General features: G+C 44.0%; 1 protein-coding gene across 2 annotated transcripts; it reads right to left on the bottom strand.

Moving 5' to 3' along the window:
- Nucleotides 1-257: 257 nt before the first annotated feature.
- Pole2 (DNA polymerase epsilon 2, accessory subunit) lies at nt 258-24,978 on the bottom strand. 2 transcript variants are annotated; one of them, XM_041658457.1, is made up of 19 exons: nt 24,876-24,978; nt 23,096-23,196; nt 21,366-21,441; nt 20,727-20,804; nt 20,217-20,310; nt 18,669-18,743; nt 15,364-15,447; nt 14,784-14,840; nt 13,211-13,259; nt 12,560-12,632; nt 11,214-11,386; nt 10,753-10,842; nt 10,366-10,420; nt 9,045-9,104; nt 8,875-8,952; nt 7,595-7,703; nt 5,375-5,551; nt 1,570-1,637; nt 258-365 (listed from the first exon to the last, which is right to left on the bottom strand). In XM_041658457.1, the coding sequence occupies exons 3-19, from the start codon at nt 21,428-21,430 to the stop codon at nt 347-349; spliced, it is 1,404 nt and encodes a 467-aa protein (XP_041514391.1). In that variant the 5' UTR covers nt 21,431-21,441; nt 23,096-23,196; nt 24,876-24,978; the 3' UTR covers nt 258-346. The 2 variants fall into 2 exon arrangements, with proteins under 2 accessions (XP_041514391.1, XP_041514390.1); XM_041658456.1 differs by having other exon boundaries at nt 24,888-24,964.
- Between the last annotated feature and the right edge of the window lie 2,508 nt (nt 24,979-27,486).

The raw sequence follows: 27,486 nt of genomic DNA, 5'->3' as shown, positions 1-27,486 counted from the left end.
TCTGGCCTGCAGGCATACACACAGAATATTGTATACATAATAAATAAGTAAATATTAAAAAAAAATGTTAAATTACTTATTTTCTAAAATGAACGGATTGTGACTAGCATGGAAATAAACAAGCACAAATATGTAATCGCTACATTCTGAAAATATCTACATGTTTTAGAGACTGCAGAGAAAATAGTTTTCTATAAAACTTTCTGAAGTGTAATATAACATCAAATTTTATTAAATACAACCTGTGCTGAACTTTCTAAGGTTTGCCATAACTTTATTACAATTTAATATACAAATTACACAAGATAAAAAATGAGAAAATTCATTTCCTTTATTCTCATGAGTCTCAAAAGCCCTGAAGTTTGCTGAAATAGAAAAATAAAATTAAATTAAACATTATCACTCATTTCTTAATAGTTAGTTCTGTTATGTTTAAAGACAGGTCCATCAATACATACACAAATTCAAGAGAAAACACTAAACATATGTCTCACATCGAACCTGTTCTCCTAAAAGGGTACATCTTTATGAAGGTAGTCTAGCCAAAAAAAGGAAGAATTGCTTCAAGTTCCTGGGCTACACAGTAAGTTTTAAGCCAGCTAAGACTGGTTCAAACAAAAATACTCACAGGAAATGAAAGCCGAGTGTAACAGACACACTCACAACTCCAGCATTCTGGAGGCTGAGGTGGAGCTGCGAGTCCAGCCAGCCTGTGCCACCCTCAAAAAACAAGGGGTGGACACACACCTAACTGGTAATATGCTCACCTAGTATGTCCAGACCCCGAGGCCAATCTACAGCAGTGTAAACTGGGGGAGAAGGGTGTGCTTTAAAAATATGTGCTCAAACACACAATCTAGGCAGTGGTGGCTCACGTCTTTAATGCCAGCACTCGGAAGCAGAGGCAGGCGGATCTCTGTGAGTTCGAGGCCAGACTAGTATACTAGAGCTGGTTCCAGGACAGACTCCAAAGTTACAAGAGAAACCCTGTCTCAAAAAACAAAACAAAAAATGTACTCAAAAGACAGGGTATGGTGGCACATGCCTTTAATCCCAACTACATAGTGAGACCCTTTTAAAAAAAAAAAGTGGCTTAGGAGTTGGAGAAATGGCTTAAAACACTTGGTGCTCTTGCAGAGGCCCAGAGTCCAGTTCCCAGCACCCACATCAGGCAGCACAGAGGCCTGTAACTCCAGACCCAGGAGACCTGATGCCCTCTTCTGGCACCGTGCTCACCAGGTGACAAGTTCCCATCTCTGACCTGTGAACCTATCACTTCACACATCTAACATCTCTCTGCATTGCTACTACTTTGCCTAGGCGTTGAGAAACAGTCCCGTGGAAGACAGGGCTGACCTATGGGAGGAGTAGGAAGCATCCTCAGTCCCCAGCCTGAGAAGTCACTAAAAAAGTTCTTATCAACAGAAACAAAACAAGCAAGAACTTAGCCTGACTACTGTTCAGTCTAAAGCATTCCCAGTGAGCCGCTGCAGACATACACAGAAAATCTAAGCATACCTAGCAAATATGACTTTCAGCAATAGAAAAGCAAGAGAAAGCCAAGCTCACCTGTCTTCCACGGTCTTACTGGAAGGGTAAAAAACTTTGAATGAAAATCCACTTCTTGGAAAAGAGCCCTTTAGAGACAAAAATGTCCACAAGTGACTATCTGATTTGTAAAAAATAATCCCTATTTTCAGAATCACATTCCTTAGCCATAACTTAAAATTACAAGATGTGACAATAAAATAGAATAGATGTTAGCGTGATTTTTTTTAGAGGTTAACTATAAAATGTCACAATCGAGTAGTCTTTTTAAGTTGACCAGTTTTCTGGCAGTAAGTGTCCCTGGAAATGCTCTGGCATGGCTCAGTGTGGAAACAAGGAGTACTGTGAAATATTAAACACACACAGAAGACAGACCTTGTGTTCAAGCAGTCTTCCCTGCCTCTCCCCTCAATGGCGGGTTGGCAGGATTCCAGAGTGCCCCCGGCACCACTGAGCAGAAACTACAAGCGACTGTCTATGATGAAGCCCTAATGTTACCTCAGAGGTTCAAGTTTTTCAGTCTGTCTGAAGCCCTGATTCAATGCCTGGCCTACAGTAAGCACGATACTATAAGTAAGTACCAAGATGAAACAAAGGAAAAAATGGAGCTGGAAAGATGGCTCAGCAGTTAAGCACATATACTGCTCTTCGAGAGGATCCATGTTCAATTCCCAGCACCCACTTCAGGTGGTTCAAAACCATTCTAGCTTCAGGAGCATCTGACCACCACCCCACCCCACCGCCCGTCTCTGGGGGCACCTGCACTCAAATGCACATAGCCAGAGACACGTATAACTTAAAAAATAAGAATCTTTTTTCTTTGTTTTTCGAGACAGGGTTTCTCCATGTAGCTCTGGAGCCTGTCCTAGAACTTGCTCTGTAGACCAGGCTGGCCTCAAACTCACAGACATCTGCCTACCTCTGCCTCACGAGTGCTGGGATTAAAGGTATATGCTGCCACTGCCCCAAAAAATCATTTTTATTTATTTATTTATTTATTTATTTATTTATTTATTTATTATGCATACAATATTCTGTCTCTGTGTATGTCTGCTGGCCAGAAGAGGGCACCAGACCTCATTACAGATGGTTGTGAGCCACCATGTGGTTGCCGGGAATTGAACTCAGGACCTCTGGAAGAGCAGGCAATGCTCTTAACCACTGAGCCATCTCTCCAGCCCCCAAATCATTTTTTTTAAAGAAAAAAGTAATGAAGCAATATCAAAGCCAAGCTTTGAAGCTGACCAAAAGTATGAATAAGAGAATGATGCTGTAGGTTGATGGAGGAAGGTCATTGGCTAATAAAGGAACTGCCTTGGCCCATTTTATTGGTTAGAAGATAGGTGGGAGGAGTAAACAGAACAGAATGCTGGGAGGAACAGGAAGTGAGGTCAGACTCCACAGCTCTCCTCTCAGGGGCAGACGCCTCAGAGAGACGCCATGCCCGCTCCCGGGATGAAGCTCCGACCCAGGATGGACATAGGCTAGAATCTCCCCGGTAAGCGCACCTTGGGGTGCTACACACAGATGATTAGAAATGGGCTAAATTAATATGTGAGAATTAGCCTAGAAGAGAATGGGCCAAGCAGTGTTTAAATGAATACAGTTTGTGTGTTGTTATTTCGGGGCATAAGCTAGCCAGGCGGCTGGGGTGCCAGGGACGCAGCCCCGCCGCTCTTATTACTACAGTAGGTTGGTTGTTCGTGCACTTCAAAGAGTAGGAAATTCTTTGGTAACTTGTTTTTAAAAATAGCATCAACTACAAAAGCGTTCAAAGATATAACAGATGTCTAAAGAGAATATCCAATGAGGAAGTAGTCTCACTGTGAAAGGATAGTTGAATGTGATAAAGACTGAGGGGCTAGGGAGATGGCACAGCTGTGAAGTGCACTGGATGCTCTTGCAGAGGAACCAGGTTCAATTCCCAGCACCCCATAGCAGCTCACAGTCATCCGTAACTCCAGTTCTAGGGAGTCCAATGCCTTCTTCTGACATCCTCAGGCACCAGTCACACACATGGTGCACATGCATACATGGAAGCCAAACATTTATACATAGAAATCTTAAAAAAAAAAAAAAAGAAAAAAAAAAGAAAAGAAAAGGAAGAAAGAAAAAGACTGGGTAAACCAGACCACAAATGTAATGCAATGAAGCCAAGTGAGTTAAGTATTCTGATCCTTAGAGAATGATTCCCAACCAAGGGTCACCGTCCCTCAAGAGACACTCAGACATTTAGGGATACTTATGATCGTCACAAATGAAAGATGTATCGGCATACAGTGGGATGCGAGGATGCTGCTGAGTTTCCCACACTGCACAGGAAACCCCCTACAACCAAGAATTACTTGGTCCAAGATGCAAAAGTGCCAAGGTTGATAAGTCCTGTGTAGAGAAAGCCACACAGATGTACTTATGCTAGAAACAACCAGTCCAAGTCATAATGCTTCTAGACATGACCCAGATGAAACAAAGAAGTATCCAGACTTAAAGTTCCTAAGAATCAGCATGCAGAATAAAAATCACAAAGGAGCCAGGTGTAGTAGGGCACATTGTTAATCCCAGCACTCAGGAAGCAGAGGCCAGCGGGTCTCTGGGTTTAAGGACAGCCTAGTCTACACAGGGTTCCAGGACTACACAATGAAACCCTGCCTCCTATCAAAACAAACACAGCACTAATAAAGACAATACTTTGTTTGATATAAACTAAGTTTATGTGATTATCTGTGTGGTTGGTATATATTTTCCAAGGCCTAAAGCCAATCATCTATCCAGACACTGAAGCAGTTTGAACATTCTAGAGTAGTTTTAAGGTGAAATTCAGTGCATCATAATGTAATCTCATCCATCCAGGCTTGGATTCTGGGCACTTGGGCAGTTTCTACAAGTCACAGTTCTCAAAAGAGAAGCATCAACAAGGTTAAGGAAATGGCTGCAGGATCTGAAAGCAGTTCCCAAAGGGGATTGCACAGGGTGTGTGACTTTGCTACATTGAAAGGAAAAAAATACTTATTTGATTTCATATTTTATTTTTGTGTGTGTGTGTGTGTGTGTGTGATTTTCGAGACAGGGTTTCTCCGTAGCTTTTGGTTCCTGTCCTGGAACTAGCTGGAACTAGACCAGGCTGGCCTCGAACTCAGAGAGATCCACCTGCCTCTGCCTCCGAGTGTTGGGATTAAAGGCATGTGCCACCACAGCCTGGCTTGATTTCATATTTTGGTCTGCTTGTTATTTAAAAATTTAAGCCAGGTGGTGGTGGTGGTGAACAGCTTTAGCCCCAGCACTTGAGAGGCAGAGGCAGGCGGATCTCTGTGAGTTCGAGGCCAGCCTGGTCTACAGAGTGAGTTTCCAGGACAGCAAGAGCTACACAGAGAAACCCTGTCTCTAAAAAACAAAAAGCAAAACAAAACAACAAGAGAAAATTAGAATACTATAGTTGTGTCACATACTGAGAATCTGGAAATCTTCTATGTATACTACACTATAAGGAGCGTTACTAGTTACATATTTTATCACAATGACGATTTTATGCTCTATATAAATTCATAGAAATGTGCTGTAGGGCGCAAAGTGGCTCAGCAGGTAAAGGACCTGCTGCTGAGCCTGACAACCTTGGGTCCATCTTTGGAACCCACATGGTGGAAGGAGAGAACTGACTCTCACCATGGCATACACACCCTGTCACACACACACCCTGACACACACACACACACACACACACACATACACACACACACACACACACACACGGACACACAAGAGGTAGGTTTGAAAATTAGAGAGAAGAAAGACAATGCACTATAGTCTTGACCGTCCACGACATCCTTACAGGGTTCATGCAGAGGCACTCCGTGTTGGTCACAGTGAACGGGTCATACTTGTCTGCGATGACCAGCAGGTCGGGCACAGGGTACACTCTCAGAGTGTAATCATATGCCCAGTAGACGGGGCAGACATAGATGGGCAGAGGAGTCAGATGTCCCTGAGATAAGACCGTCTTGACAAACTACAATAGAACACAAACAAGGCAAAACACCTCATCAGTGCACACAAAAACAGTGGAGCAAGGAGTTTAAATAAAGCATTGATTTCCATGAAGATCTAGTTACAAAATTTTTGTAAATTTTACAAATACACAAAATTTGTAAAAATTTTACAAAAATATTTACGAAACAAGGAAGTCTTCAATCACAGAACATTAATAAACATTGCTGTTAGAATGAAATTATCACATATTCTAGGAAAAAACAATCTAAGTTTTCATTTAATGTCACTGTTCATAACACCGCCCCCCCCTTTAGTCATTATGAATCAAATACACATATAAAGTCATTTACCAATCCAACTCATAAAAAAATAAAAAGGTGTGGTTATCGGAACTCCCACCAATTACGAGGCTGAGTATTGCCACGAATTTAAGGCCAGCCTGGACTACAGCAGGAGACTTTGTCTCCAAAAATCTAAAATAATAATAACTAATAATACCAATTTGATACTGCTGGACATGATAGTGTAGCTATGCCAGCTACAGAGGAGGCTAAGAGGACTATTTGAGCCTAGGAGTTCAGGCCAGCCTGGGTAACTCAGTAAGACCCATCTCTTAAAGAAAAATCACGATTCTAACAATCTCAGGGCTGGTAGGATTGCTCAGTGTACCGGTACAGGACTTGCCACCCACAATGCAAGCTTGGTGACTTGAGCTGGGTGCACTGCCCATGCAAAGGCAGAAAGAGAACTGACTTCGGAAAGCTGGTCTCTGGCCTCCACGTGTGCCATAGCATGTACGTACTCCTTTCCACCCCCACCACACACACACACACATAAGTAAAAATAACACCTTCCTAGTGTAAGGCACGAGTCAGTAGCCAGTCAGCCTGGGCTCCCGGTAAGACAAAAAACACTTTATAACAAAGAATAAAAATAATTTCCTTCCATACCTCTCAGTGACAACTGTATACCTAGGAACTATGAATTTGCAAGATAAACACTCATATCCTCCTGATGTGGACATACCATATGAAATATATAATAAACACGAGAAATACAAACATCTTTATACCTTTTTTTTTTTAAATGTGCATTGGTGTTTTGCTTGCATGTTATGTCTGTGTGAGGGTGTCAGTTACAGACAGTTGTGAGCCACCATGTGGGTGCTGGGAATTGAACCCGGGTCCTCTAGAAGAGCAATCAGTGCTCTCAAGCACTGAGCCACCTCTCCAGCCCCAAATACGAATATCTCTGAAAATAATACACATATTAAAGTAAATCTAAGAGCTAGGGGAAAGCCCTGGCTTGCTCCGGCCTCCATCTGTCTCGAGGTTCTTCAGTAGAAAGCACAGCACTGACAGAAGAACAGAACTCCATTACTATAAGCGAAAAACAAGTAGCTTAACAAAGTTCATAAAATGCAACATTTAAAATAGTTCAATAAGTCAGGCGGCGGTGGCGCACGCCTTTAATTCCAGCTCTCAGGAGGCAGAGGCAGGCGGATCTCTGTGAGCTCCGGGCCAGCCAGGGCTACAAAAAGAAACTGTCTTAAAAACAAAAACAAACAAAATAGTTTAATAAAACAAAAACCCACAAGAGCCAAAGAGATGGTTCAGTGGTTAAGCAATCATGAGGGCCCAAGTTCAGATGCCAGGGCCACGTCAGACTGCTTGCCAGCACCTGTAACTCAGCTCCAAGGGGCCCGGCGCCCTCTCCTGGCTTCCGTGGGCACTGGCATGTGCATGTGAACATATGCTCACAAAGACATACACACATATATGGCAGAACTAAAAAGTGAATATTTTTAAACAACACCAAGGGCTGGAGTACTGACTCGGTGGTTAGAAGCACTGTGGCTCCTGCACAGGACCAGGGTTCGGTTCCCAGCACCCACATGGTGGCTCACAACCCGACTACAGCCTCAAGGGGTCCAATGCCCTCCCTCTCCATAGGCATCAGGCACAACAATGGCTCAGTACACAACATGCAGGTAAAACACCCATATATACAAATTAATAAATCAATATAAAGCAAAAGATAGTTTGTCAAGGAGACTACTTACATGAGTAGGAATATCCAAATTGCTACTAGGAAAGCGGACACAGTTTCTACACATTTTATTTACTAAGTCTTCACGGAAGATAATAATTTCTTGTGTACAATACTGAATTCTGAAATAAAGCAGTTGTTGAATATTTTACTTCCTCAGGAAAAAAAATAATTTTAAAAGTCCTCTTAATGGTCACCACAGCAGAAATACAACCAGGCTATCTCATCTCTTCTCCAATTTAATTATTATCTCTCTTCTCTCTCGGAATGCGTGTGTGTGTGTGTGTGTGTGTGTGTGTGTGTACACAGCACTAGGGTGTGAGCCAGGTTCTTACATTTCCCATAAAGCACTCTACAACTAAGATGTGCTCCCAGCCCTTTACTAAGCTCTTAATGTGTGCCCAACGCTATGCACAAGGTAAGTGAGCAGAACAGAAGAAAAAGGTATGAGTCTTCTCTACTTGACATTCTCACGGGGGAAGAGGGCAGAGAAATTAAAGACAGGACACTGATGTATGCTGGAAAGGAGGGAAAGGCGCAGTGGAATTGTACTTGGGGAGGAAGGGATTCAGAAGGCTGGGGATTAAGACAGAGTTAAAGCGGGGAAGGCTCATCAGGCAGTGACCTAAGATCTCTGGAAGAGGGGCACTGAGGGCAGGGGAAGAGGCATAACTCAGCACCTAAGACTGGGGTGTGCTCGCAGGCTAGGGGCGCAGAGGCTGAAGGCACAGTAACTGGGAGAGGAAATTTAAGTGGGAACGGCAGGTCATGCAGGATGCAGACTGTTGCCAATGGCAGCAGAGACCCCATCTTTCAACACAGGGACGACATGATAGGGTTTCTTGTGTTAAAAACAGACCACACAGGGGGAAGAGTAGAAGCCAGAGACCAGTGTAGAGGTTACTGATCCAGATTATAGAAGACGGTGGGTCACAGAGGTCAAAGGTGAGCCGTGAAGTAGATAGGGCTACCTCAAAAACTGTGTGTAAGGGAAACTTCTATGGTTATGGCCCCAGAATAGGTGAGAGACGGCAGCTTGAGGCAGGATCGGGGCTGTCTCAGTGGAAATCTGGGCCCACAAGCATGGGGTTCATGAGACAGCTAGAAATGTCGGCCAACCCAGAGACCATAAATTCACTATCAGTTAAGGATTTGAACAAAGTTAAAATACTTTTCAAACCTTGAGAATCCCAAAATTGAATTTTCTTTTTAGACTTACTCAGACTTCAGAAATAAATTAGAATATTTGTTAAATGGAATGAAAGAAGTTCAACGCAAAACACTGCTACCTACCTGCACGGGTTAGTAGTGAACACTGAAAACGGCACCCTTTCTCTGAACTCCTTCGTGATACTCTCGGCAAGCGGAGGCCTGGGAAGACAACGTGACAGAAGATGTGTTTACAAAGTTTATACAATTCTCTTGACTGTCAAAAAAGGGGGGAAAATGTGAACATAGATTACCTTGGTAAGATGGAACCAAATCCAGGGTCCTCAGGACCAGGAACAAACACAAAGCGGCTACTGCAGGAAAATGTAACATCAGCCATTAGAAATGACGCCTGCAACACTGCCCCAAGTAACTGCCTTCAGGTGAATCACAGACGCCTTGCTATATAGTCCGGGCTAGCCTTGAATCTACAATCCTCCTGCCTCAGTCTCCTCAGTACTGGATGCCATTATACCTACCTACAATTATTTTTTATTTCATACATTTCAATAAACTGCTAAAAGTCTCCAATCCAAACCATGTAATACTACTGTGGTGACCAAGTGTTCTGCATTTGCACCGTCCAGTCACTGAGTATGCTATTACTGTGGCTAGTGTGGCTGATGGACTGGATCTCATTTAATTTTACATGTGTGTGTACATTTTACATGTATATGTATGTGTGTACGAGCCAATGTCTGCTATTGCACACATGTGGAATTCAGAGGACATCTTGTGGGAGTTGGTTTTTTCCTTTTTGGGTCTCAGGAATTGAACAGTTACTAGGTTTGGCAAGCACCTCTACCCATCTTGCTAGCCCAGTAGTTATCTTTATAGAGGCACATGAGCATAGCACAAATTCTCACTGTTCTTAGTAAAAACCCAGAGTCAGATATTAGGGGGTGAAAGCCGAGAGAGAAGCAGAGCAGCCAGGCACTAGAGAGACTTTTTACCTCTACTGAATTCTCAAACCAAAAAGGCAATCCTGTCCTCAGACTGTGTCCTCAGACTGCATCTGAGCTCCTGTCTCCTCCCACCTTATATTCCTCTCTCCACCCAGCCACATCACTCCTGGGATTAAAGGTGTGAGCCACTGCCTTGCTTTGTTTCTCTTTGAGACTGGATCAGTCCAGTGTAGCCCAGGGTGGTCATGAACTCAGAGCTCCGCCCGCCTCTGTCTGGAGTCTGGGATTAAAAGTGTGTGCCCCCGGCCTCTAGTGGCTTACTTCTGCACTCTGATCTTCAGGCAAGCTTTATTTGTTGGAACACAAACAATATCACCGCACACTGACATCACACTAAGGCCCAGCTCCGAACAAGCAGCATCACCACAACCCATAGTGCACTTGCCGCTCTCCCGTCTACGTTTATTTCACCATAAATCCAGAGAGCAGTGTAACAAACACGATGATGTGAGAATTTTATCCCGGGATCTTTTAATACTCTCAACTCTTTCTCTTTCTACAGGCAATTTCTTTATATCATTGATATAAACTTCATTATTCAAGTTTAAAAAAACAAAAAACAAAACTATTTTGGGTTAAAAACAAAAAAGGGAGCCAGAGAGATCTTTACCTTTGGTGGATACTTGGGTATTCACGTATTATGTCTGCCAAAGACTTTAGGGAGTCTAAAAAAATTTAGAGATATTTCATTTGTATATGTCCATAAAGTTACAGTTAATTAAACACAGCCATATATCTCCTGAACAAAATTAAAATATTATATATAATTTATCAATATACTTTATATAAATATAGAAACACTCAATAATTATTGGGTTTTGTTTTGTTTTTGAGACAGGTTTCTCTGTGAAGCCCTGGCTGTCCTGGAGCTCACGCTGTAGACCAGGCTGGCCTTGAACTCACAGAGATGAGTCTGCCTCTGCTCCTAAATGCTGGGATTAAAGGTGTGCACCACCATCTTAGAAACACTCTTATAAACAAACGAGATCCTCAATACCTTTCAAAGCCTGAACTTGATTTTTTCCATAGGGTGTAGATGAAAAGTTACCGCACAGAATGAAGCAGGTTGGAGGTGCTGGTGAATAACCTAGCGGATAAAAGAACATAGATTTTCATGGCAGAACATTTTGCTTGATTAATTTAATTATTTTTGAGACAGGATCTTGCTATATAGCTAGGCTGCGATTCACAGAGATCCGCCTGCCTCTGCCTTCCAAGCAATGGGACTAAGGCCGTCTGGCTGGCGTAACTGTGAAAGTTTGGGTTGGTTGTTTTCTTTTTAGAAGAAGTTTGCCTATGCAGCCCAGACTGATCTCTAGTCCTGGCTCACTCCCCCACCTCAGGCTCCCACGCCTCAGGGCCCACAGATGCACTCTACCACCACAGAATGGCAAACATTTAGCTTTAGGACACAATCCCTCAGCACAGTTCAGGAGGGAATACAGAAATAACACGTACCTGAGAACATGACGTGAAGCTTCTCCAACACCTGCACTTGGTCCAACCAAACGTCAGACACAAACACAAACATGGCGTCCTTGTTCTCCTCCTCCAGCTGTCTCAGCTTGGCAGAAGTCTTCACTGACGCATTAGAGGGCCCTCCAAAAAAATTAATATTTCCATAGTACGCCCTATATAATTATAACACAATTATCACCTATACCATGTCTGTTCACCGAGAAAGTAAAACTGCCAGACACACAATCGTCCAACACAGTATTCCAGAGACGAAGCATTTTGCCTGCAAATTATTTAAAACATATACATGAAAACAGGCTATAATAGGAATATTCAGTATGAACGCTTCAAAAGCTGTCCTCAGAGCACAGCAGCCACCTCCATTTTAATCAGATTATCCATCCACAAAACTGTCAAGAGACCATCCACAAGGTCGGGTCTACTGGCGGTCCTGTGAAACAGGAAACAGACACTGCTCACCGCTGTATGTAATCCTGCCCCGTTACAGTCTCGGGCGGTGCCAGCACACACGGGAGGTGTAAAGTTAACTGGGGAGAGCGGGGAGAACAGACTATCTGTGCAATTATGGAGAAGTCATCGTCTAGGCTGGGTGACCCATGATCCTGTAAGTGCAACAAAACCATTGTTGCACCGGGCAGCTGTGAGCACAGCTGTAACTTTGGCCTGCCACTGCCGCCCTATCAAGTTTCCTCAGGAAAGGTTAAGACAACAGCACACGTCAGTGCCAAAGGAGAAGTTCAAGTCTCCCCTCAGCTGCTCCCCTAGCTGGCCCCAGACTGAGGTCCTGGCCCTACCCCTTCTGTCTTAAACAAGAGGGCAGTGTTACTGTCTACCTGGGCCTCACCAATGCCTGCCAACTCATTTTGTTTCATTCTTCTGTGCACCATGGGGCCGTACACTGCACACTGACAGAGATGTGGACTAGACTCCATCAATAAGGAGAATTATTTATGTAGGTAATTTATATAGCTACATAAATAATAACACAAAGAATAGGTTCATTAAATTCATTTTTCTTTTTATGCCTTTATATTCTATTTTTCCCTTTATTCATTTAAAAAATTTTTATTTGAGTATTTATGTGTGTGTTTGTGTGTGTGTGTGTGTGAGAGAGAGAGAGAGACAGATAGACAGACAGACAGAATGTATGCCACGTGAGAGTGTACCTGTGGAGACCTAAAGAAGGCATGGGATCTCCTAGACTAAGACAGGTCAGCTTCTACTGCTTGTTCCATTTCAACACAAAGCCTGACGCCTTGTAGTGATCTACGTCCACCATTACCAGAATATAAATTCCTGCGGCACAGAAATCAAGTATTTAATACCTTGTGGTGCTAGAGGGCTCGGTGGGTGGAAATCCAAAGGCATTGACATGAAACACTTGATCTTCAAACCAACCTAAAGAAACAAGAAAATAAACAAGTAACAGCTCACTTTTATCTGTTCAGTTACCTTTTTCTGAAAAGACAAATCCATCCCGCATAAAGCAATGAATTAGACTACAGAAGTCACCGATCTTACTGAGATATCCAACTCTAGAGCCACAGACAGTCCAAATTTTATAAGGGAAGCTACGTTAACCAAGCATACCCCATCTCAACAAGGGTGGAGAGGGGTGCGGGGGCATTCAGAGCACACGTTGGAGTGCAGGGAGAGCAGCCCCTCGGTGAGACATGATTGTGTGACTCTGCATGAAGTTCAAAGGTTTTTCAGTTTTACAAGCTGTGACTCACGCATCACACAGCCTGCACAGGGTGGTTTCCAGTACATGCGGTTGTGCAGTTCCTCCACTGTCTAACCTCAAGGCTTTTCCTCAGCCCAGAAAGCTTTCTAATGGCCTGTTTAAAAGTCACCTGCTCATCATGCCGAGGTCACAAGCTCACTGTGACTGCCGGGTGGAATTCTATCATGAGGGCTCATCCTCAAGCAGAAGTTTTACTGTCCAGCAAGGGCGTGGAAAGGACGCGTGCGCTTACCTTCAGCCAGGACAAAGCACGCCTCCGTGTATAAGCCGCTGTGGAACTGGTGCAGAGCAGCTGAGGAAGTTCAAGACTGTGCTGGGAACAGTAGTGACGCCAACACGCAGCCCGAGCCCCAAGGCTCAGTTAGCATTGCTGGGTTGTTTTAGACTTCTCTTAGGGGGTTGTTCTGGTGTTGTGGGGTGGAGGGTGTGGGAGCGGGAGAGGTCTTATTTGTCTGTTGCAAGGGAAAGTTGAGACATGCAGCCGGGACCGGCCTCAGACCCCCTAAAATTCAGCTCTCCGAGTGCTAGGATTTCAAGTGAGCACCCATGCCAGGCCCTGAAAAGAGTTTTAAATAATAAACTGTGGGAAGGCAAGAAGGCTCAGCAGGTGAAGACACGGACTGGCAAGACTGAGTTCAGCACTCAGCACCCGTGCGGTAGGAGAGAACAAACCCCTGCAAGTTGTCCTGTGATGTCCACATACATACCATGATATACATGGATACACATTACACACACACACACACACACACACACAAATGTAATTTTCAATTAAATAATAATAACAAACTAAAAACTCCACACGGATGTAGGATGTATAGGTCATTCTCGGCATGCTATAAATTTCTTAAGGGCGGGGCTGGAGAAATGGCTCAGAGGTTAAGAGCACTGCCTGCTCTTCAAAAGGTCCTGAGTTCAATTCCCAGCAACCACATGATGGCTCACAACCATCTGAAATGAGGTCTGGTGTCCTCTTCTGGCCTTCAAGCATACACACAGACAGAATATTGTATACATAATAAATAAAAAAAAAAATTCTTAAGGGATTTTAATCTCTAAGAGTATGTCTACATTCCCATGTTTCCAGCACATGTAAGTCACAGTGGAAACCCAAAGAGAGAAGTTGAAGAACGATATAAAAGCAATTTCCCCAGTTCACGTAACTTAATAATTGCATTTACTTATGTATTTAATGTTTGTGGTGCTATGCAGGTGCTCTCCCAAGGAGGTAAACTCCCAGGCCTCTAGCAGAGTTTTCTTTTTAAATTTTCAAAAACGTATTACTTTATTCTGTGTTATATGCTTGGGTGTTTTGCCTGCATGCATGTCTCTACATCATACGCATGCTGTTGCCGGAGGAGACCAGAAGAGGGCGGCAGATCCCTTGGAACTGGAGTTGCAGATGGTTGTGCACTGCCATGTGGGTGCTGGTTACTTAATCCAGATCCTACGGCTGCAGAGGCTCTTAACCACTGAACCAGTTCATTAGCCCCGAAACAGGGTCTCCCTATGTAGCTCTGGCTGGCCTGGAGCTCACTATATAGACCTTAAACTCACAGAGATTGACCTGCCTCTATCTCCAGAGAGCTGGGATCCAAGGCACATGCCACTTCAGCTGACTCAGAATTTCTGTTTTGGTTTTTTAAGACAGGGTTTCTCTGTGCAGCTCTGGCTGTCCTGGAACTCGCTCTGTAGACCTGGCTGGCCTCAAACTCACAGAGATCCACCTGCCTCTGTCTCCCAAGTGATGGGGTTAAAGGCATGTATCACCAAAAATGGTCTGAATTTTTTTTCTTTAAGGATATCGCTTTACTAAGATCCAGCTGTACTGTCCCAGTAGGATCTTCCAGGAAAAACTTCCCCTGAAACAGAATGAAACAAAACAGACTCACATTGGTGTAAAAATGAATACGACAGCATACAAGAAAGAGAGAGAAGTGGATCCTGTAGGCGTAAAACCGAGCCCACACCCCTGCGTTTCTTGGCAACCTCAGACTCACTAGTCGCTTACGGGAGACTCACGGGCGCTAAGGACAGCTGCTGCAGACCACAGGCTGACAAGGACAACCTGGGTGGTTGCCATTCGGCCTCCCCAGATGCCTTCAGCTAAGAGAATGACCAGCACCTCCAGGGTACCAGGATGTGGTCAGCAGCTGGCTCATTAAGAAACCCAGAGCCAGTTCAAGCAGGGGTCACTTGGGGTCTACCCGGAGGCTATGCAAATTGAACACCTGGTCAGTCTGTCCCACCAATGTTGCAGGAGCAGACACAGGTGAGAAGGTTCACTTCTGTGCTTCCTGTGGAGACTGTGTTGCTAGGTTTTTATGAAAATGCACGGCCAACTCAAGTCCAAAAGTAAAAAGGAGCACGTCAGTCTGAACTTACCTCTTTCAGCTGGGTTATCATTCCAAGGACAATCACGTCGCCGACTTTGCTTGTACTGCCCAGTAGAGTTTCTATTGTTTTAAGCTAAAAGAAAAGAGAATAAATCCTGAACGATGAAAAGCATGGTCTCGTTTTCTTATAGACAAGCAAATGCTGGGTAAAGGGTACTACATACAGCTGCTTTACAGTAATCTGCAAGTTTTGTCCTACAAAAAGCTAAAACGTCAAATGTGTAATGACCAAAAATGTAACCAAAGAAGTCAAACATGGGGATCCATATCTAAGAAGGAAAGATGTGTCTGAGGCCAGCCTGTACCACAGTAAATCCGGCACCAGTCCAGCTACAAACACACAATCTTTGTGTTTGTTTATTTTGTTTGTTTATTATGTGTACAGTATTCTGCCTGCATGTGTCCCTGCAGTCCAGAAGAGGGCACCAGATCTCATCGCATGTGGCTGTGAGCTACCATGTGGCTACTGCGAATTGAACTCAGGACCTCTGGAAGAGCAGCCCCTGCTCTTAACCTCTGAGCCATCTCTCCAGTCCCAAATACACAATCTTAAAACAAAACAACACACACTATAGAGGAGAAATATAATTTATTCAGATGGCTATCAATGACTAAAGCTTTATGATGTACCACTGTGGACAGTAAATATTTTTTGTTTTACTGTGTTTTTGTTGTTTGTTTTGGTCTGGTTTGGTTTTTCAAGAAAGGGTTTCTCTGTGTAGTCCTGGAACTCATTCTGGAGACCAGGCTGGCCTCAAACTCGGAGATCGGGCTGCCTCTGCCTTCTGAGTACTAGTATTAAAGGTGTGTGCCACCGCCTCCTGGCTTGTTTTGTTGTAGTAGAGGCCTAGCTAGCCTGATACTCCTTGTATAGCATAGCCTCCCAAGGGCAGGAATCATAAGCATACACCATATTACTTTCATACTGGGGCAAGGGGCACACATCCACATGGAGTCTGTGAAGGTAAGAGAACAACTTGAGGGAGTCCATTCTCTCCTTCACCACAAGGCATCAAGTTCAGGTCATCAGGCTTGACAGCAAGGACTTTACCTGCTCAGTCGTACTGACAGACTTATTTATATGGTTTTCAATTATTTTTTTACACTTATATACATCTGTATACTGGAGAGAGGAAATGTGGCGTGGTGTGCTTGTGGAAGTCAGAGGATACTATAAGGGAGTCTGTCCTTCTGCCACAGAGGTCCTACGGCTGGAACTGTGGTGGGCAAGGTGGTGACAAACTCCTCTACCCACTGAGCCATCTCGCCAGCCCTGTTTTTACTTTTCAAGGCAGAGTCTTGGCTATGTTGCTAAAGCTAGGCTAAAACTCTCAACTCTTGCACCTCAGCTCTTTGAGATGCAGGATGGCAGGTGCCATCGTGCCCGGCCCACTTTCATTGTTTGAGGAAGATGACTTAAAACTTAATGAGTCTGGGGAACTAGCGAGATTGCTCAGCAATTAGGAATAGTTACTGGTTTTGCAGAGGATCTGGGTTTGGTTGATAGTAGATGCTTGGAATGCCATTTCAAAACATCAACATGAGGCAACACAGGACAAAGGCATGACAAACACTGTTGTTTTTAGAATCAAACCCAGGGCTTTAGATACACTAGGCAAGTGTCCGATCACTCAGCTCCACCCCCAGCCCTCCAAATATGCATGAAGCACACTATTTTTGTAGTTGATAAAAGGAATTTTCCGCTCAGATTCTATAAATAGCCTACTTGGGGTTCTGCTTGTTCTTAAGTGTTGCTTAAATAGGAAACAAACCGTCACAAACAGAACTAAACAGCAAGATTGAAAAGAGCAATACATTATAGAGCCACAAGCGTCAAAGAGGAGAGAAACCATTGCTTCTGGGCTGTGGACACGCAAGCTGACGTCAGAAACCCAACACACGTGACATAGACTTTGTACGGAAATTTAAGTAGCGTTGATTTCGAAAACAACACAAATCACGCTGTGATACAGTTAAGTGCAGAAACTGTCAAATAACTATTAGTGGTTTCTCTTTGTGTGCCATCACTGAACATTACTTTTGGTTTTTTTGAAACAGAGTCTCATGCAGCCCAAGTTGGCTTCGAACTCACAACCAAACTGAGAATGAAGGGGGATGACCTTGAATTTCTCACTCTCCTGCCTCCAAGTGCAAGGATCACAGGCCCGATGACCACACTCTCAAACATGACTTTAACGTCATCCAGGGCTACTGTTTCAGCCTCTAGCAGAGTCCTCAGCATGAGGACTGATCTACCAAGGCAGAGAACCTAAGGAACACTGGAGAGGCTGGACTTCTTCAAAATCCATCTGACCCTCAGGACGCTGGCAAGGCTCAGACAGAAGAAGCAAGGACTTCTAAGCAGGGTTCCGAGCACTGGAGAGGAAGAGACAGCCACAGACAAACGGTGGCCAGGCCACGCCTACTGCTGAACAAAAATGACAGAGCTGTTTGGAATCATCTTCCAAACTACAACAGCGGAAGGTGCACCCAGGTCAGCTCTCCTCCACTCAAGTTACCCCCGCAGGGCCATCTGTGTTCTCACTCATTCTTCACGGCTTCTTCAGCACACCTGGGCGGTGGGTACCGAAACCAATGTCCTTTGATAAACGACGTTTTCCTTACAACTGATACGGCACATTTTAGTGTCACAGGTATGGTGATCAAGAGAAGGATGGGCGACAATCGGTGTTTTGAGTGAGAACACAAAAGGTAACAAAAGGCTGGTCAGGAAGCCAGACAAGCGCTGGTCTGAGGGCTGGAGACTACATAGATGTTCCCCCGGTACCAGGCCTGCTCCAAAGATGAAGTAACTTCTACTGAAGAGCTACGGAACCCCCAGCACTGGGCATGGCCCTTACCAACAGCAGACGTGTAGCCAGGCCCACAGCCAGTTTAACAGGTACATGTCTTTATTTTCATTTAAAATCCAAGGAATTAACCAGGCATGGTGGTGCATGCCTTTGGGTGCATTGGGTGGCAGAGGTAGGTGGGTCTGGGGCCAGCCTGTCTACACAGCAAGTGCCAGGTCAGCCAGGGTACATATTGAGACCTTGTCTAAAGCAAAAATTAAAAAAGATGGCTGACTAGGGAAAAGCACCTGGCTCTAGGCCTAATGACCTGGGTTCCATGCCTAGGTTACACGTGGTGGAATAAAGAACCTCTCCTGCAAGTTGCTCTGACTTCCACATGCACACGAGCAGACACAGAAAGAAGTGTACAAAAAACATAGCAATAAAAATTGTACTCGTATTAATATATACAGCCCCTAAATAATTAAGACAATGCTCAAACCTGGAATTTGCTTCCGCTTTCCTCGGGGTGTGAGCCTATCACCGGAGGAGTGAATAATTCATGTCTGTGCGTCCTCTGTAAAAAAAGAGAGATCCCTATGAATTACTGAAATAAACATTTAAAAGAGTCATTAAAACTCTGAAAGCAAAACACTGCCCCTAATGCAAATACCTAGCAATTCCCCCACTGCAAACCCAGGGCCTTGTACCCACAAGGCAATTCTACCACTGAGCTAAATCCCCAATCCCTACGGCAGTTTCTAAAACAAAATGTATTTAAAAGCCTGAACTTGGAAGCTAGGGAAAAAGAGAAAAGTCACCTGTGGTTGAAAGAAAACGGCCCCCAAAGAGAATGGCACTATTAGGAGGCGTGGCTTTGTTAGAATAGGTATGTGGAGATGCGCTTGGAGGTCTCATAGATGCTCAAGTCATGCCCAGTGTCTCAGACCACTTCCTGTTGCCTGTGAGTCAAGATCTCAACTACCTCTCTAGCACTGCGTCTGCCTGCATGCTGCCTTGCTTCCCGTCATGACAATTGTGGACTGAACCTCTCAACTGTAAGCAAGCCACGACAATGAAATGTTTGCCATGGCCACGGTGTCTCTTCACAGCAATGGAAATCTTGACTACGACACCACCATGAACACAGTACTGTAAGCGCTGGCCATACACCAGGCCAAAGGAGACCCAAGACCCAACTGAGAGAACGCGGAAGGGATAAAAAGAGGGTGAGCCAAGACGCTTCAGGCTAAGAAATTGGGTATCCAAAGGAAGAAGGCTGTGGGAAGCTCTGTATTAGTTAATTCTCTCATCCACTGCTGCAACCCAATGTCCAATAAAAAGAAGCTTAGGGGGGTAGGGCTTTACTTGGCTCACGGCTGAGAACCACAGTCCATGCTAACCATGGAGAGGTGCAGGGGAAACACCGGGCTCAGCTGCTTGGCTTGCTTCCTTGTTTTCCTTTGTCTTTAGGCCAGTGGATGGCGCAGCTCACACTGGAGTGGGTGGGAGGAAAATTCCCTTATCCTTCCGGAGCCGCCCTCACAAACATATCCGGCTGTATTCTTAAGCATTTAATAATCCAGTCAGGCTTACAAACAAAATTAACCACTGGAGACGGCCGAGTCACATTAGTAAACTAAATGAGGGGGAAATGCATGCAAAGCACTAAACAATGCCTGACATCTCAGTACCAGGTACTGAGTGCTGGTCACTCCCTAACATCTAAAGGGAAATGTACTTCATATCCCTGTGTTCTCATGGGGTGTCAACCACAGAACCTATGAACAGTCTACAGTGACCTTCTCTGTTGTTTGGGGACAGGGTCCTACTATAAAGTCCCAGTGGTCTGGAAATCACTGTGTACACCAGGCTGGCCTCAAACTTGCAGCAATCCTCCTGCCTCTGCAATCTTAAATACTGGAATTATGGAACCCAGATTTGAATGACCAGCTTTAATCTACAAAATTGCATCCTTTAAACATCCTTGGGATTTCCCAAAGCTCTTTTTCTCCCCAATTTACTAGAGATCCCCCCACTCCCAACTTACCTGGTGTAAGATAGTATACCGTTCACGATACAGCTCACCTTTATCTCGTGCTGTTCCAAATAAGGTTGGCGCAGCGTGATTTGTCATTGATAGACTAGAAGAAAAGGAATACCATATAAGTATGTATGTGTGTATATGTGCATATACATAAACTATATATATACATATATGATAGTTATAAAAAATTAACACAAAGGTCAATCAAAAGTGAAACATAAAACTTTGTGAAAAATTATACAATTAAAATTCACTTAATCAACAAGTAGAAAGATAGCCCAGTGGATAAGAGCACTTGTTGCTCTTGCAGAGGTCCTAAGTTCAATTCCCAGTACCCGTATGGAAGCTAAAAACTGTAACTCCAGCTCCAGGAGATCCAGTGCCCCCTTTTGAGATTCATGGGCACCAGGCATACAAGTGGTCAAACTCATATACTCACGACAAAATACTCATGTATTAAAATAAATAAATCTTTAAAAAATTAAATCAACAAATGATATGTGGTATACTTACGGGAGAAATTTTTTTCTTTCTGAACTGTACACAAAACGCGGAATATCAAAAGCTCCAATAATATTGAAAATATGCTCTCTGAAAAGCAACCCATAAAACACAGATCAAACTTATTAAAACACAAGAATTATAAATAGTAGTACTTCACATCATAATTTTTTGCACATAATACTCTGCATATTTTCTTCAAGCCACGACCAATTTTTTTTTATAGTGTTACAAATAAGAGGATAAAGTTTTTAGCTTGTACATTCCACTACTTTCAAGAGATACAACAGTCACAGGTGTGATGGTGCCCCCCCCATAATCCTTGCACCAGGAAGGCAAAATCTAGGCCATATAATGAGACCTGTCTCAAACAAACCAAACAGTAAATTACACTTTTGATGTTCAATTTAATTCATTCATAACGCACAGACTATGAAATAGACTGGGAACACACCACATCAGTAATAAACAAATACTATAATCTCACTAGAAAAAAAAACAGTAAAGACAAATCATTTAGCAATCAAATTTATAATGTGGGCTCACTTAAAATGAAACAAATAACAATGGCTTCTAATGTAGAACTATTGACCACACACTGTTTTCCCTTGGTAAGGCTCCCGCAGGAAGGAGCGGATGTGACTCACATACATAGTCTCATCGACCGACTGCCGGCACTCCTGGACGGCCGCTTCCACCACGGACCGCTCGATCATGTCTGATGACACTGAAACGGCAAGTTCAAAGTCACAGTTTAGAACAAGGCTGAAAACTCCGGTGTCACAGCACCCACCTTCTAAGGTTAGTAAAGGCGTAAGTCACAAAACAATACAGGTTAGCACTTGGGTACTGGAAGCAAGAGCAACATGAGTTCAAGGCTATCCTGGGCTACATAGAGAATCTTGAGGCCAGCCTGGGCTACACGAGACCCTAGATATAGAAGCACACAGCAGTAATCACAACACCTTTGAGGCACACACACACACACACACAAAAACCAACCCTCATTGTACCCATTTCTTATTGATGGTAGAGCAACCTTGAGTATCAGCCCAAGAACACAGCTAAAACAGTTTAGAAAGCAGCACAAACTTAGGCCTGATCAGAAAGCAGGCACCCTTAATCACTCTGTTTTCAGCCAAAATACCATATGCCATTAGAAACTAACATACAGTAATTAATCATCATGATTTCCTAAACTGTTTATTGTAAAGGAGTTTTCTAAAGGAAGACTGGTAGTTTGAATGTAATTGGCCCCCATAATTGCATAGGGAGTGGCACTATTAGGAGATGCAGCTTTGCTGGAGGAAGTGCATCACTGTGGGGGCGGGCTTTGAGGTTCCCTATGCTCAGGATACCTCCCAGTAAGTCAGCTGTCTTCCTGTTGCCAGCAAGATGTAGCACTCTCAGCTACACTTCCAACACCACATCTGCCCGCAAGCTGCCATGCTCCTTGTCATGATGATAACGGACTGAACCTCTGAAACTGTAAGCGAGCCCCCTCAATTAGATGTTTTCCTCGTAAGAGTTGCTGTGGACACAGTATCTTTTCATAGCAATAGAAACCTTCACTAAGACACCGAATGTGCGGAAATCCTGCCTTTGAAGATGTGATGTAGAAAGACGAGAGAACGCTACAATTCCTGTCCCATACAATTCCTGTCCCGTGGGCAGTAAAAACATTGGAACATTCCTTCTTTTCAGGCTGCTGCCTGCAATAGCAGATGAAGTGCTTAACCAGCACACCAGGCAAGTTAAGCCTTCTCACTTTTGTCTCTCCCACTCACCCCTGCAAACATTTAGGAGTATCTGACTTAATAAGACAGTCACAGGTGTGAAGAGAGAAATAAGTGACCATTAAGGATCAGATCAGGGTCAGCGACATGATTCAGTACATAAAGGCCCTTGGCACAGAACTCTGATGCCTGAGTTTGATCCTCAGATCCATATGGTAGAATGAAAGAACCCACTCCAAAGTTGTCCTCTGACTTCCACATACACACTGTGGCACAGGTGTACACGCACACACACACGCACGCACACACACACACACACACACACACACGTGCGCGCGCGCACACACACACACAAAATAATAGTAATAATATAATCCTTTAAAGGACAAGATCAGATTTATGAGTTAAATATAGAAAAGAGACATGGCAATCCCACCTCCCCAGGGATAACAAGCTACAAAAGGGCCATTAAGGAATAGAACACCCCAAGGTCACAACTGAACTAAGCCTTTGGGAAGATACTGCGATGTGTGTATTGCAGAACTCTGGAATATCTTAATAAACGGAGCCTCAATTTCCATTTAAATATAGATCTGAGGACACGAAGCTACAGCAACTTAAGCATTATCAGAAAATGTGACTTACAGGGCTGCTTTTCAACTGCATCGATGATCTTTTCTAGGGTCTCTTCAAGCTCTAACTCGGTGACAGACTGAAGGGCTTCAGTGAGATACTTAGTGGCTTCCCTGAGAAAGAAGGAAAAAAGAGGCCAAGAATTTCACAAAGTGCCCATTCATTCCTCCCATCAAGCGGTCCTCATTTTGCCTACAGTTTCTGAACAAAACTATATCCTTTGATTCCTGGCTAAGAAAACTGTTTTTATTGTTGCTGTTTTTGAGACAGGGATTCTCTATGTAGCCATGGGTGTCCTGGAACTCGCTCTGTACACCAGAGCTGGCCTTGAACCCACAGAAATCCACCCACCTCTGCCTCTAAAGTGTTAGAATTAAAGGCATGTGCCACCACAACTGGCTAATAGAACTGTTTTGTTTGGTGGTAGTAGTACCAGCAAACTTTTGTTTAACTCTTATAAAATTCAAGCTTTATAAAAAGCCAATGTAACTGAAAACTCAGTTCTCTCTCTAAAGCCTGAACTATCAAGGTTTGAAACTTCAAAAATAAGCAAACAAAGCCAGGTGATGACTGTGGTACATGTCTTTAATCCCAGCCCTTGGGGGGCCGAGACAGGCAGATCTCTGTGAGTTCAAGGCGAACCTGGTTAACGGAGTGAGTTCTAGGACAGGCTCCAAAAATAGAGAAACCTTGTCTCTAACCACCCCCCAAAAAGAGCAAACAATTAAAATAACAACATATCCTTGCAAGCAGATCATGCTAAAATACCTTTTTAAAAAAAATAAGCAGGATACCCTGGACATCGGAGATGACCCCATCTTGACCAGAATGTATGAGACCAAAGCCGAAACCCCAACTCAAGTCTTTTCTGGATTCCTGGCCCACAGAAAACGTTGGCTAAAACAAGAGCGCAGCTTCAGTCTCTAAACCTCAGGGTAATCTGTTTCACGGCAACAGGTAACTAACACCATCTTCCTATAGTAAAGTTCTCTGGTGTTTAATTCTACGCATAGTGCCTTGAAACTAAGAGATGTGAATATATATATGTCTCACTAAATCAATGAGCTTCCGACAACTTAATAAAAGTCCGCTTATAGTGAAAGAAGTTAACTGATGAATTATTTTTCTTTTTAAATATCAGAGATTAACAACTAAATCCATCATTTTCTCCCAGGATATACCCAGGTTGACCCTTGGACACTAATAGGCAAAAGGTAAAGTTAAAAGATGTAAAAGATCATTCAAACTGTATACTGTGCTCAGCAGGTACTTAAAACGTTTATTGTATTATAAAATGCAAAGACAATGCATTTGGGCACACTGCCTTTTGGGCAAGATGTAAACTAGAAAATCTACAAAATAAAAATAAAAAGATACTAAAACACCTTTAAATTTTATCCAGTTTTTAATCGTCCAGGCAATAAAGCGAATCCCAAACCGAGATGGGTGGGAGGCTCAGTCTGCGCCAACAGACATGCAGACGGAGTTACCCAGGCCGCCCTTTTGGCCTGTCTCCCTTTAACTTCCAGAAGTAACACTGAAACGATTTGCACCCAGCAGAGACGGGGACCTCCGCTGATCTGAGGCCCTCAAGCCTCATTTCCCGGGTTCTCTTGAGCCCCCGGCAGCGCAAGCTCCGCCCAGCCTGGAAGTAACATTTGCACCGGGCGCGAGAGTCGCGGAAGCCCGGGGAGGATCTGCACCCTCAAATGCACAAGACCGACCTCTCCTTTTATAACAAAATATTCTAAGGGTCTCTGGGCGCCCGGGGCACTGCGGAGGGACACGCTACCTTACGACTCACCCTCTCAGCAGCAAGCCGCGCAGCTTAAAAGCTGAGACCGCGCGGCTCCTCAGCCGCTCCGGCGCCATGTTCGCGATTTGGCGCCACCGCCGGGGCCCCGCCCCTCCTCGGCTAGACACGCCCCTGCCCCGCCCCCAAATTCTTGAACTGGTGCGTTGGACTTTTGTCCCTTCACTTTGCAAGGGCTGGAGAATCTCAGATTCTAATCCTGAAGCAGAAACCCACCGGCGCGCCCGCCTTGCCTGGGGAGTAAAGCAAGAGTGATCTAAGTGGGAACACTCGGCGCTCTCACATCCGGGCTTCTCTCTGACTCTAGCCAAGCTTCCCGCACCCAGGATCTTTCCTTCCAAGGCTATGAAAGGTGTAGGACCGTCCCGTCTACAGGTTCTACACAAACCCTGGGAAATATTGTGTCTTCACTGTTTCCTCCAGCAGGTACTCTCTCCATCACCCCCATCCAACCAGCATTTTAGCTGAGGGCCTCTTTACAATGTGCTGTTATTAGCAATATAAATGTATTAATTGATGTGTTTCATACATTAATTAGCAGTGTCCCCACTTCTTCCATTGCAGCCTTTTTTTATATATGGAGAAACAAACAATTACAAGTGACTTACTTGTGATGAAGGAAGGTACATTCGGTAGGCCACATTTTAAAACGTTTGTTCTTGCTGAGTGTGGCGGCACATGCCTTTAATGCCAGGACTCAGAGGGCAGAAGCAGGCAAATCTCTTGTGAGTTCCAGGACAACTTGTTCTACATAGTGAGTTCCAGACCAGTCAGTGGTGCACAGTGAGACCTTAAATAAAAATAAAAACATAAATAATAAAATGCTATTTCCGGTGGGCTGAAAAAAACCATGGAGTGCTTACAAGTGAGTCTGCAGTTTTATGGGACACAAGGAAGCACTGGGCATGATGTCACAGGTCTGTAATCCCAGCACTGAGAAAGGGGAGATGCAAAGATCAGGAGTTAAAGGCCAACTTTGATGTCATAGCAAGTTTAAGGCAAGCCTGGGACATGAGACTTAGTGGGAGGGAGACAAATAAGCAAAAAACATGAAAATGAGGTGGGTGGCGGTGGAGGTAGTGCACACCATTAATCCCAGACCTCAGGAGGCAGAGGCAGGCAGATCTCTGTGAGTTCGAGGCTAGCCTGGTCTACATGGAAAATTCTAGCACAGGCTCCAAACCTACACAGAGAAACACTGTTTCCAAAAACAAAACATGAAAATGATTTCTTTCTTTCTTTTTTGGTTTTTCGAGACAGGGTTTCTCTGTAGACTTGGAGTCTGTCTTGCAACTAGCTTTTGTAGATCACGCTGACCTTGAACTCACAGAGAAGTGCCTGCCTCTGCCTCCTGAGTCCTGGAATTAAAGGCATGTGCTATCACCACTCAGCAGAAAATGATTTTTTTTATTGAGCTCTACATTTTTCTCTGCTCCCATCCCTGCCTCTCCCCTCCCCTTCAACCTTCTCTCACATGGTTCCCATGCTCCCAATTTACTCAGGAGATCTTGTCTTTTTCTACTTCCCATGTAGATTAGATCCACGTATATCTCTCTTAGGGTCCTCATTGTTGCCTAGGCTATCTGGGATTGTGATTTGTAGGCTGGTTTTCTTTGCTTTATGTTGAAAAACCACTTAAGAGTGAGTACATATGATAATTGTCTTGCTGGGTCTGGGTTACCTCACTCATTTTCTAGCTCCATTCATTTGCCTGCAAATTTCGAGATGCTGTTTTTTTTTTTTAAACAGAAAAGGGGAAATGGTGTGGGAGGTCCTTCTGTATATGTGTTGCTTTATTGATTAATGAATAAAGAAGCTTCCTTGGCATGTGATAGGGCAGAGTAGAGCTAGGTGGGGAAAACTAAACTGAATGCTGGGAGAAAGAAGGCGAAGTCAAGGAGAAGGCATGGAGCAACCAGAGGAGAAAGACATGTTGCCAGATGGAACCTTGCCGGTAGGCCACAAGCCTCATGGTAAAATATAAAATAATAGAAATGGGTTAACCAAAGATATAAAAACTAGGTAGCCATACACTTAAGTGACTGGCCAAACAGTATTGCAAATAATATCGTTTCTGTGTGATTATTTTGGGGCTGAGCAGCCAGGAATGAACTAACAGCCTCCTACAACACTCCAGAGAATTGACAGTGACAGGGGCACTCATTTCATAAATACTGGTGTGCAGAACAGGCCTGGGGACAACCAGCTCCAATGGTACTTCCACCTACCTTGCAGCCCTACAGGGCCTGGGTAAATTGAAAATAAAAATGGGTTGCTAAAACAGCAGTTACAAAAAATGGATTGAAGATACCCTGCAAGGGTAGGGCACTCACACAAGTCATAGATAATGAACAAAGGAAAATGGCAGTGCTAGTCCTGGCTTACCACCTTATGAGTTGTTTGCCAAGGAGGTACCTGAGGTCCCCCAAACAGTACAGACTGTTGCCACTGCTATTGGTTGCTCACCATATTTAGACAGTGTGATGACTATACTTGGTTGTCAACGTGACCACGTCTGAGATTAACTAAAATCCAAAAATGGAGGGCACCTGTGAGGGACTTTTTTTTTTAAATCTCAGTTTGAAGTAGG

The sequence above is a fragment of the Microtus oregoni genome, unplaced genomic scaffold (genome assembly GCF_018167655.1).
Source record: "Microtus oregoni isolate MIOR12 unplaced genomic scaffold, Mior012 000009F_ref0000495, whole genome shotgun sequence".
Classification (NCBI taxonomy): domain Eukaryota; kingdom Metazoa; phylum Chordata; class Mammalia; order Rodentia; family Cricetidae; genus Microtus; species Microtus oregoni.
Note: the sequence above shows the minus strand (reverse complement) of the source record. Positions and strands in the feature narration are given on the sequence as shown.